The 12,936-nt window shown below is 34.7% G+C and overlaps 1 protein-coding gene across 1 annotated transcript in view; it reads right to left on the bottom strand.

Annotated features, from left to right (window-relative positions):
* LOC150100681 (ubiquitin carboxyl-terminal hydrolase isozyme L3-like) overlaps positions 1 to 12,651 on the bottom strand; it is a 119,249-nt gene extending 106,598 nt beyond the window's left edge. The window contains exons 1-4 of the mRNA XM_090401860.1: positions 12,610 to 12,651; positions 12,469 to 12,480; positions 4,511 to 4,639; positions 2,198 to 2,351 (exon numbers count right to left, since the gene is read on the bottom strand). Of these exons, the coding sequence (XP_090257986.1) occupies positions 2,198 to 2,351; positions 4,511 to 4,639; positions 12,469 to 12,480; positions 12,610 to 12,651 (337 nt within the window). The remainder of the gene's footprint in view (positions 1 to 2,197; positions 2,352 to 4,510; positions 4,640 to 12,468; positions 12,481 to 12,609) is intronic.
* Positions 12,652 to 12,936: the final 285 nt, after the last annotated feature.

The raw sequence follows: 12,936 nt of genomic DNA, 5'->3' as shown, positions 1-12,936 counted from the left end.
CTAGAGGCATCTTTAGGACTCTAGGAACAAAAGTTCTCTCTTCTGCCTCATTTGCTTTTGTAGTGCCTGTGTCATAGTTGTATGTTCCCATGAAGATGGCAATGTGACATTGCTGAAATATAGGGAGGTATTTATTAAAAGTTTCTTTTAATTAATACCTCAGTATATGTTATAAATTCCTTAAATAATTTAATAGTCATGTATTACCAATGTAAAAAGCCTATCTACAAGAATTGCATTTCAATGAAAAACATTTCTACAAGACAGCAGAATTACGAGTTTAAGCATTTCTCAAAAAAAGATTCTGTATCTGATACCTATCAGTGATAAACAACTTTTTGCATCTTAGCAATGCCAATTTTTGATGACTAAATGCAATTCCTAAAATTTAGTCTACAATGTTGAAATGAAATGCTTTCAGCAGTTGTTTTGGAATTATAACTAAAGCAATGAAGGCTACGAGGTCATTGCACCAAGTCTTAATTGCATGTATTCTTCTGGTTGGTTTGCCTGTTGTGGAATGAAAAATCCAAAGTTCCCAGGATCTTTCCAACCTCTTTGAAAGAGGCTAGCCAATAGCATATTCATAGAGAACACCCCTCAGAAGACTTGAGGCTTTGTCTAATTTTTTCACTTGTTTTGTGCCTTTGTGTGCATTTTTTACTATTTTAATATAGTTTTCCCGATGATGTCTCAGTGACAGAGACCAAATAGATATTAAATTTGTGTCTAATTGATCTTACGTGCTGTAGTCTTTCCATGAGTTTAAACCAGCACATAAGCATAAATAGTGTATTCCTAAACATCCACTGTAAAAGTCTCCAAAGATTCTATAAACTGAATGACAGCTATAAACAAATCCAGCATGAAGATCAATGAAAAGACCAAAACTATGAAAATAGGCAGGAACAAACTTCAGCTTTATTCTCAATAGAAAACAAATATTTCTGCTGTTAGGCACACTATTTAGTGAAGATGGCAAATTAAATTTGAAAATAAATAGAATAAGCAAAGATGGTATAGTAGAGAGCCAGCTGAATAAGTTTATATGGAATAAGAGAAATTAGTCAAAAACACTAAACTAACAGTATAGAGTTTTCAAACTATGCTATGAATCTGAGAGTGGGTTAGGAAAAAAAAAAGCGCTTGATCAAAGATTACAGACCACAGATAAGAATGAGAAAAATTAGGATATGAACAGATAACAATGGAAAAAGCATTAAAATAAGCTCAGTCAGTACCAACCAAGTCCTTTGGTTGGAAAGACTTGGGTTTGATTCCTGTCAGTGATATGAGGAACCTTTATCTGGTCTCTTTCTTTGAGGTAGGGGATTTTTTCCACCTGGAAACTTTGGTTTTTCATCCCCCAGAACAAGCAAACTCGCCCATGAACACCTGCATCTACACACATAGGATACACCAGAGGCATAGGACTAACTACTTATTGCTCAAAATACAGCTGCAGTTAAATGAATAGAAAATTCAACTGCCACAAGATAAAAAGAGGAAGAAAGGAATAAGGAAAGAATCCTTATTGTTAGCATTCAAGAATGTGTGAGCAGGGCTAATATAAAAGGTGGCATGGTCACTTGAACATGAAAGAGGAAAGGCTAGCAAAACAGTGTGACACTAAGATGGCAGGAAAAGACCCAGGAGGAGACCAAGATGTAGGTAGATTAATTGGGTAGTTTTATGAAATTCATTTGGTATCTCATACAAAAATGTGAAGTTAAAAGTCACAAGAACTGATACACAATGACTTCAGTGTACCACATAAAATGTTTTAATTTGATTAGTGTGCCATGATGTCAAAAAAATTGGAAAGAACTGCCTTAGAAGAAAGAAATATTAGATATAATATTGAAGTGTTTACAAATAATACTTATTTGGAGGAAAACTGTTGATTAGTAATGTACACTTAAAAAAACTTGAGGAATATCTTTAGGAAGAGTAATAAAGAACAAGACACTTGAGTGCTTTCAATATCACTCTACACATTAATTTTGATGTATAGATACTTCTGCAAAATATATACAATTTGCAAAAATATCAGTTTGTATAGCATTTGATTTTTTTTTTTTTTTTTTTTTTTTACAGCATGTATTAAAAGAAAAAGCTGCACAACAATTGTACATAAATTGCAGATTTTGCAAGGAACAAAATTTTAATTATTCTATCAAAAAGTTAAAAAACTTACCTAAAGCAATCTGATCAGAGTTTGCCACTGCATGCACAAGAGCTACAGTACCACAAGCATTTTTAATAGTTTGATGCATAAAATACACATTGCTGCTCACTGTCTGACCATTAGCTTCAATTGTTTCCCGTTCTTGTTTACAATGCTCTTCATGCTAAAGGAAAATAAGACACGAGTTATTTAAAAAAGATACAAGTCAGACAGTTAACAAAATTGAGATGCATGCTCTAAATTGAAACAAATGAAGTTTTCAGAATGTCAATGAAAATAACTGCTTTTCAACAAGCTTCAATGAGAATAACTGGAACTGGCTTAAAGATGTTGCACATAATAATAGAAAGTGCAAAGTCAGTCTCACATTAAAAAAGTCAAAATATTTTTCAAAGGAAGAAAATCCATTTTTTTTTTAAATTGGACTTTCAAGGTATGCAAGCTTTACAAGATTATTCAAAATGATGCCACCATACTATTCAAGAAAAATGAATCAAATTCTCATTTCAGAAAGAGTCTTACATATGTTACTGTAATAGGCCTTTCAGAGTCCAGAAATTTATTAGGTTTTTTTCTAGATCATGGAAAATCAAATAACCTTAGAACTGTTGTCTGCATACTCACCACTTTCTTAGGTAAGTCACTCCATGTATTTACTACTATCCATGAAAAAAGACACTTCATTCTTGTAAAACTTCTAGCTTGTTCTTTCCCATTGTTTTTTCATAAGAAAAAAACAAGTATTCCTAGTCTATTTGGTTAAACACCTCAAATGAGGGAAAGTTGCTTTTTACTACTAGTTTAATGCAAGTCACTGAGGACAAAATACTAATTATGAGAGCTAGTTCTGTTCACATCAGATTCCTGACATGTATACCTTGAAATACTTCTGACCAGGTTTTTTTTTTTAATTTCAGTCAGTTCTAATAAGAACTCAAGGGAATGGGGAAAGAGCAAAACAAATGCAAACTTGACTTTTTGGAATCAGCAAATTAAACAACCCAACCAAATATAAATGGTTGTATAAATCTTGAAGATTTAGGAAAAACAATTCTTAGACCTCCTACCTAACAGCCAAGGCTAGCTACCAGAATCCATTAGATTCCTCACAAATTTAATTTTCTGATCTTAACATTTTCTACTTACTGTGTGTGCGATTGCAATTTTTTATATTGTATCCTAGATATCTCTGCAATTTCTGCTATTATGGATATGCTAACTCCATGGAAATCATGAAGTGAAAGATTAATTATTGCTGATGAAGATAGTATAACTCTTAGTTCTATGTGCATAAGTTTAATATGCAAATGACATGCCAGCTTGTTTGGACAAAAATTGTTTCACTGCTTTCCCACCAATAGGTTCAAGTGACGTTTGGAAAATGCCCAATGAGCTTCCCAAACATTTGTCAATACTTTGTCTACATTTGTCATTACCCATTGCAAGAGTTATGCACCGAAGGCCTGAAGCAGGTTGAGAAGTACCATGTTTAATTTCTAAGAACTGGATGTGGTGTAAATCTTAGCGCACTGAATACTAAAGATGTATGATAGGCCTGAATCTTTATGAGGGGGATTTACATAAAATAAAAATCAACCATTTTGAAAGCATTTCAAAACTTCTTATATTATGATTTTTAATTGTTTAGGATGTATTGCCAAAGCAACTAATGCTTGGAAGCTAGTATGCCATGTCAGTAAAGTGCCAAAACTCTTCTAGTTGGGTTGCCTTTTTTGTAAAATGAAACCTAAGCAAATCAAAATAAACCCATCTTCAATTTAAAAGTCCTAATAAAGGTTATTTCCTAGACAGGATTTGAACTTGGCCTTTCCAACCAAAGAGTATTATCAATAAAAAACTGAGCTACAGAGGCTCTGCAATTTCCAAATTGCAAGTTAATGAGTTGGTACCAAATGTTTGGTGCAGACCATTAGCAAGATTAATGGTTGAACATGAAAGACCTCAACACAAGCACCTTTGTTATACCTTCATATTGTCTATTATGTTACTGTGTGTGCACACACACATGCAGACACACTAATCTGCTTGTTTTGAAAGGGAAAATAAAACCCATCAACTTTCAAGTGACCCTGCCATCATCACTAAGATTAGATAATGTATCCTTGCTCAAAACCCATCACATACACTTCATTTATTGTAACTGCTGCACCATAAAAGCAGTAATTTCTACTATTTATTGAAAACTGAGTAATAATAGCAAAATTATGTCATATACACAGAAAATGGGATGGTAAAACTTCAAACTTAATCTCAATTATGGCCAATCAATTATTATAGATCTAACAAATGAAAAATTTTCACCTGTTCATTTCGGGGAAATAGGAAAAGCACTGCAGCTACTGGACGAGGCACACTCTGAAGAGCTTCCTCATCTAATCCAATTACATCAGTTACTTCCCACTGTGCAGGAATTCCAAGACTGGAAAGGAACTAGAGGGAAAAAAATTAAAGATTAGTAGAAATGTCTAAATTTCTAAGAATATAGAAGGAAAAAACATCACTTAAACTTTTCTATTTAAGATCAAACATGCTATTCATAGACAAAAGATTTGAAATTTCCACTGCATGTGTAGCAAACAAATGTAAATTTTATTTCAGCATTGTTGTATAAGACAGTCTGACATGAAAATATGTCAGAAATGAAATTGATGAAGCATAGCAATTATCAAAAGAAAGGTCATTTCCTTTCAGGACAGCTGTATAAATACAAAAGGAAAGATAGCAAAGGAAAACATTGGGCAGAGCACTCATCTTTATCTATAAACACAGAGAATGCAATATATATATATATATATATATATATATATATATATATATATAAAAGGCACAATAGCATATCCCAGGGATAAGGCTGTAAAGAGCTACATGCATCTAATTCTGATGAAGTATCCCTTGAATAAAAATTAGTGTTACATCATTATGACAACTGGTAAAACAAAATTCTTGAACACTTTTATTAACCTAAATAGAATTCCTTTAGCCTTTACTTTTTGTAATCCAATCACAGTTATTGATCACTGTCTGGAAATTACTAAGAAATATCAAAAAAAAAAAGGGGGCAAATCTCTTCCCCCAATACTCACTGACCAGGGCCTTGTACACACTGATGCAGACAAGGCAGAGGCCATGGCAAGAAATTTGGAAGAGCAGTGCAAACCTGCATATGGAAATCTAAGACTTCAATCATATATACAAAATTTACAGACAGGTTAGACACTTGCTCAAACTTCCTAATACCAGTACTGACCACATTGTACCCACAACACCTGGTGAAATACATATTAAAAACTTGAACAAAAAAGCTTAAGACAGCATTTCAAACAGGGTGATCAAGCTGTTGCCTTGAAAAGCTATAGGGTACCTGACCATTATAATAAATGCAATCTTAAGATTTCACTATTTTCCTTCCACCTTGAAACTGGCTGATGTAATCCCTATACATAAGCCAGGCAAGGACCCAACACCTACTGCAAAATTATCATCCAATCAATCAGTCTTATCACCAACCTGGGTAAGGTGGTGGAGAAGGTCATCCTCTCATGACTCCAAACCTCAGTAAATGACCTGAACATCCTCCCTAAAGAACAGTTCGGTTTTTGGCAATAACAGCATATCCAGAGAATTGTGGAATACATCACCACCAGCTATAACTGGCACCAGTGCACAGGAGCTGTTTTTCTAGACCTATCCAAAGCATTTGACAAAATCTGTCATTTCGGACTCCTACACAAACTGATTTCAGCCAGTACCTCACTAAAAATTGTTCATCTAATCCATTCATATCTTTAGAATAGATCAATACAAGTTAAAAGCAATGGTTCTACCTCATCCCAGCACCATATCTTTGCTGGAGTGCCGCAGGGATCCCTACTAGCTCCATTGCTGTTTTCTGTATACATGTTGGACATCCCGCACAATCCGATGACTTTCATTTTGGCCCTGTATGCGGATGATACAGCAATACTAACTAGATCTCTCCGACCCCATTTCATTACCAGAAAGCTTCAAGAAAACCTAAAGCTGGAGGGTTGGTTCTCTAAGTGGAGATTGGAAGTCAACCTCCAGAAAACAGCCGTTCTTTTCTCAAAAAGGCCAATGTCTCCTGCAGGAGATGTGTTACTATTCAATACTAAAATTCCCTGGCAGACAGCAACAAAATACCTGGGTGTAATTCTCGACAAAAAGCTATCTTTCAACCAACACATGAAGTCTACGTGCGCAAAGGCATCTAAAACCATAGTTCAGATCTATCGCTAATTAATAGAAATAGCAAGCTCAGCAACAGAATCAAATTGCAACTATACCAGATAACGATTCATCCTATCATCCCCCTATGCCTCTCCAGCCTGGAGCCACACCTCTAATACTAACATTATCAAAATATAGCGAGTGCAGAACAAGTGCCTGAGAATGATTCTGAACGCCTCGTGGTATGTTAGAAACAATCAACTCCATAGAGAGACAAATATTCCTTATATTTTCTCTTTTCTGCAATCCTTAGCATCCAAGTTCATCCTAAAGACGTCCACACACTCCAACGATTTGGTTCAGCAAATCGCAGCATACGAGGCAACGGACATATTCAAACATAGAAGACCAAAAGCTATATTAACCTCCTATAGAGATGCATAATCTCCATGACAATCAGGGCAAGCAAACTGCTCATAAATTTTACCCTCGCTGTAACTGCAACAGATAGCGGGGAATATGAAAAGCATCTTGCTTCACCCCTAAAGACAAATGTGAATAGTCCAACCGCAGTGGCATAACTAAAGGGAGAGCAAGTTGGGCAGTTGCACTAGGTACTAAAGTCAGGTCAGCAAAATCTAAGAATTGATTTTGCTTATACTTGTGCTGTGAATTAGTCTTGATTAAAAAAAATACTTAAATCTTATTCTCCAGTAAAGCTAGTGTAAACACATAAAATAACATTAGGAAATAGAAGACATGGAGATTAAAGTAACAGTCATTTGGAGTAAATAACATACAGCAAATTAGTACCCTTAGTTGAGTTCATTGCTACTAATATAAAGACTTCTAAAGGTAAGAGTACAATAGATAACAGTTTTACAATGGAATTGTACATAGACAATTCCACAGATTTTTTTTTTTTTTTTTTTTTTGCTGAAGCCTAAAATAGCATGTGATTTGTCTAATGTCTCCCATGAGGATCTTAGTTTACTTGGTCTTTCATAGCATAATGTACTTTTCAACCCTTCATAAGCAGAATTGTCATAATTTAAACATAGTTTTAATTTTACCTATATGCTCAATGCACAATTCATATATAACAAAACAGGCTTTATACCAGTTCTATACATCCTTTACACTGAGTAAGCTTTGCATTAGGAACATGAACCTAATAATGACTTGGTCCACCTCTGTGCAATGATGGCTTACAGACACCTAGGAACAGATTCTATAAGGTGTCTAACATCCTCCATATATAACTTGACCAACGTCAGCTGCAGCAACTGTCAATTTGCGCTCATTCCATGGAAGGGGATCAGCAGTTCTCGTACCCTGTTCTAGCATATCCCGCATCATTCAATTGGGTTACAAGGCAATGTGGCAAATTCATTGTGTTCCTCCAACCACTCAGTTGTAGAAGCATGATGACAAGGTGAGTTGTCCTGTTGAAAGACAGCATGGTGGTTGGGGTAGACCTCCTGCAGATATGCAGGAGGTCTACCCCAAAAAATGGTGAATGCAACTAACCCTGTAGCATTCATCATTCATGGGATGATAACCAATATGGACCCAAAGTGTGATTGGAAAAAGCTCCCCAGACCATAACACCACCTCTATTGGTCTGTTGAACTCCAACTGTGCAACCAGGGATAGAGATTCATGCTGTTTACATGTGTGAACCCAGTCATCACAATAGTGTAACTGGTGTAGGATTCATCACTCCAGACAGCCTTCATCTATCTAAAGATCCATTGCTGACATTTCTTGTCCATATGAGGTATTGTTTGTGATCCTGACCATCATCATGAGCATCCTTGTTGGTCTCCAGCTGTTGAATCCCAGGCAAAGCAAGGTATAGAGAATGATGTGCATGTGGAATGGGTCAAACTACCCCACTGTTGTACTGTGGGCAAGCTGTGTGTTGCAGGTTGTTGAGATACCAGTTATTGACAAGTGATGCTCACATCTAGGATCAACGACACATGGCTTACCAATGCGAGCCATTTTGCTGGACGTCTGTTCATGGTTAATCTAGTCCTGGTACATCCTTGATACAGTAGTACAGGAGCAACCAACAAGTGTGGCTGTTTCCAAAATACTGGCACCTTTTCTCCAGGCCCCCAACTACCTGCCCGAGGTCAAATTGGCTTACGTTGCCACGTTTCTCCATTACTGGCAAACATTTACCAATTATGTACAGAGGATAAGTGAGCCCATTTATAGTAGCCACACTTGACATCATTATGTGGTATTCTGCTATTGCACCCAATATGTAAATCGTGGGCATTCCTAATGCAAAGCTAAACAGTGTATTTTAGACTTGCATATGCATTTGGATGTCTGCGCGGTTAGCCTAGTGGCTTTGCGCTTCGCAACCATACGCCTGGGGAAGGAGTGTCCTAGGTTCGATTCCCGTCGGAGACGTGAGGAGCTGAAGGATCTTCCTCAGCCATAGCCAAGTTAGCCGGTCTTGGGCGCGGTCAGTAGGGTTTTTTCCGCCAGTTTATCTGGTGTTTTTCATCCCGCAAGCAGGCAAACCGGCCCCTTGAACACACAGCGATACAGCCAAGAATACCTTGAGGCATAGGAGTGACCATTCTATTCTCGTATTTCGGTTACGAAATCCAAGCATGCTTGGAAGGTTGTGGGCCTTAAAGGCCTGTTAAAGCCATTGGGATAGATAGATAGGATATGCATTTGGATGAAAGTTTGGATCAATAGTTCTATATGATAATCTTCACATGCACATCCCACAGAAATTTAGGATATAGGAATCAAGTAAAATAAATAAGAATTTCATAGTTTAAGAAATATGTTACCTGGAGAGAACATTTCTGGAAAGATTTAGTTAGCTCTTTAATAGAACTAACTGGTAACCAATCTTAAACTGTTGTAGCACTCATTTATGATCCTGATGCTCCAACACAGTTCAAGATACTATACAACTCAATTACTTTCTGAATACAGAGAAGTGGAATTAAGTTCAAAATACTGAAAATCCAGATATAGTAAATAACATAATATCCAGTCATTTGTTAGCATTCTACTTACTCAAACCAGATAGTCATCTCAGTGACTAATTTGAAGAGTAAGCTAAATACTAAATTAATGAGTGGATGGATGCCGTTTTCTTTAAGTAAAGATGGAATATTTCCCATTTTGAATTTTTTTTTACCTCCAACATTTAATCTGTAACTCAATAACATTGGATAGCTATTTCTGTAAAGCATATAGTGTCAAGATTAGAGAATTCCCATACCTTAATTATCAGTTACTGCTCATTTGAAGTTCTACATTAATATCAACAAAAAGATGCAAATCAGCCTGAATTTAGAACATCTGTAAAGCAATTCAAAATTATACCTTTCAAGGACTGACTGGTGCTGAAATATAGGCTATGTTTATGGCTCAAGAAACAACCATCTAGGATGTATACAGCAATTACTGTACAAAGAAAAAATGATTATGAAAATTGTTATGCACAATACAATGACAGCAGCACTTATCGAATCCAACAGACAAGAACATTTAATAAATATAATTAAATGCTCAAATAAGGAGATGGCATACTTTATAAAACCTATAAAAAATTATTCTAAATTCATTTGGATTTTTTTTTTTTTTTTTTTTTTTTTTACTAGAAGCAGATACAAACAGTACAAAACTCAAATAGAAAAATCACTGATTAACTTTAATTTTTGTTATGAATATATGTAATTGATAAAGTAAAAATTATTCACAATTCCTTATTTAAGCAATTTATCATTTTCTAGATATAACACTTATAGTACATAAAATAAGTAGCTAAAATGCTGAAAGATTAAAGAGACAAGAAACTATGAAAGTGGACAAGAATAGATAATGAGTGGAAGCCAAACCTAAAATCATTCTCTTAAAAAAACCCAAAATTTGTAGTTTGAGGATTTGGAGTCGTCAAATATATACTAATTATATGATTACTACAGACAAAGATTTTTCAGGATGTACTTTTCCTAATTCAGCATCTACAATCCTAACATTTATAGATAGAATACCAATGAAGATATCCTGTATATATATAACAAAAAAATTTGAGGAAAATGGGATGGTTCATCTACCTGGAAATGTAGCAACAGTCTAGTTCCCATAGTTTTTGAGTAAGCACTGCTCAAATGTGGCCATCACTTGTTATGCAATCAGTCCTGTTCAATTTAAAGTCTCAACAGCTTGAGAAGAAAAAAGGGAAGGAGGGAGGAGAGTGTGTGTGCACATAAATAGATCATGTTTGATGCATATTGTATTTATAAAAACAGTGTTTATTACAGTTCTTCAAAAATTGTAATCTGGATAAAAAAAAAAAAAAGGTATAAGCTTTAGAACTATATAAGTGAAGTGCAATGCTGAAACTCTTTCCTATTTAGGAATAAATACTGATCAAAGCTTATGTTCAAGTTTAAGAGAATGAAAACAGCATATAAAAATTCTTTTTCATCTGTCACAGAAATCACTGGGTTACAACAGAAGAAGCGTAATAATGCACACAAAGTGAAGTGAAAGATGCTAGACTACTAGAAGCTTGAAGTTCTAAGAAGACGCCTGCTATGAGTGCTGATAGGTAGCATTGGTTGTCCAGCTAGTAGCACCAATGCAATAGTATCTCATTGTATTGGTGCTACCTCACATGGTACGGCAGTCACCATATGGTGTCCATGGACGTCAAATGTGAAATTTTTTTTGCTGTTTTTAATATCAGTCTATATATAAAAAAAAAAAAAAAAAAAAAAAAAAAAAAAACTCAATATCATGCCTATATCTATACTTATAGGTGAGAAAGGAATTTCATTACCTTGTACAAAATCACTGCGCTGCTTATTGGAGATGCAAAGTGGACTGAAAAAGTTTTACATTTGGTCTCTTAAGCAGGATTGCTAGGCTGTGTAAAAAATGAAAGAGACACACACTTAATAAAAATGGGAAGAAGTCCTTAGCCCACACAATACAAATGTACCATAAGTTTATAGAAGCCTTTCAAGGGTGGGTGCCATAAAAAAAAAAAAACTATTGCTGTGGTGATCCAAGTCCCCCCCCCCCAACATTCTGCACACACCAAGATATGGTAGACCATAATTGTGGAAGATTTGTGTTTAAGATGCCCAACAATGAAGGGTGCTTACTAAGAGGGCACTCTCCCTTATGACCTTTGGCTTCTAGTCTAATATCTACCTGTATATTATTACAATTATCATATTGTATCTCAAATGACATCTGAAAACTATTTATTTCATATGCCACTTTCATTCTATTAAACCTGAACACATGAAACCTTTTTATGGGAAGCATACGTATGTATAGTTCAGTCAAAAGGGCAAAAATTTTGTAGTAAGTCAGTAGTACTACAAAAAGACTCTTTTCCCACAGATTAAGAGAGCATTTCCCCATGAACAAAATATTTTCAAAGTCTTAAAAGTGTAAATGGGGAATATATAAAAATTCAAGGCCAATTATGTTAAATTCATTAATTTTTTTTTTTTTTTTGATGAAAAGGAAGGAGTCTCTCCTCCATCTTGAAGAGTTATAATTGCTACTCTCATTTAGAGTTTTTCATTTTCATTTTATACCATCAAAAAAAGAAAATTTCTGATAATAGATTATCCCAAAATTTAACCGATTATTATTGCATTTTAAATCAAAATGCTTTATTTCAGAAGTAATCATGCATTATCAATAAAAAAGGAACTTATCAAATCCAAATTTGTTGGATAGTTTACTTTATTCTTCAGCTTCCAAATGAAACTAAAGATTTGCAATAAAACGTACAAAATTTACTGCAATTTCTTCATTTTCAACCTTTTCAGAAAGTATCAAAAAAAAAAAAAAAAGCAAGGGCGATGTTTTGTTATAACTCAAAATTTTCATTAAAATAAAAATATTCATCCATAAAAAAACAAAACCCGGTTTCTAGAGTAACATTAATAAAACTATGAGGAATGTTCTGTAGACATCTGTCGATCAATACACCTCTGGTAGTCCCAATGTCGCCGACCGGCTTTATGACAAACACGTAAGCGTATACGAATGAGATGACTCACCTTTTTCATAACCTACAGAGAAAGAGAAAAAATAAAAGAATAAAAAAACATAAGAATTCTAAGTGAAAAATAAGTTCCAGGAAATTTAAAACATAGAAAACGATTAAAAGCAAAACGACAGAAATTATATGAAAAACTTACATCTGGATTTGATTCCAGCGGTAGCCATTTAACATCAGACATCCTCGAATACAAGTAGCTTTACACACCCACTTTACTTACCACCAGTGAACGAAGTGAAACAGATGACACAACCTGCTGCAGCACTTTTTCCTTATATAAATGTTATCTGAAGCGCCCTCATGTGGCGAAATATTAGAGAGGAATAGTTGAGATAGAAGATGGAGATGCTACATCGCTTCTGTAATAAAACAGTGATCCAACAATAATTTCATTATTAATAAGTTTGAATATATTTCCATAATGTTATATTAGAATGATCAGAAAATATTAAGAATTATTTTGATA

Source organism: Typopeltis vanoorti, chromosome 12, assembly GCF_054136105.1.
Source record: "Typopeltis vanoorti isolate ZY-2024b chromosome 12, IOZ_Tvanoo_1.0, whole genome shotgun sequence".
NCBI classification, from domain to species: domain Eukaryota; kingdom Metazoa; phylum Arthropoda; class Arachnida; order Uropygi; family Thelyphonidae; genus Typopeltis; species Typopeltis vanoorti.
This window is presented reverse-complemented; position numbering and strand designations above follow the sequence as displayed.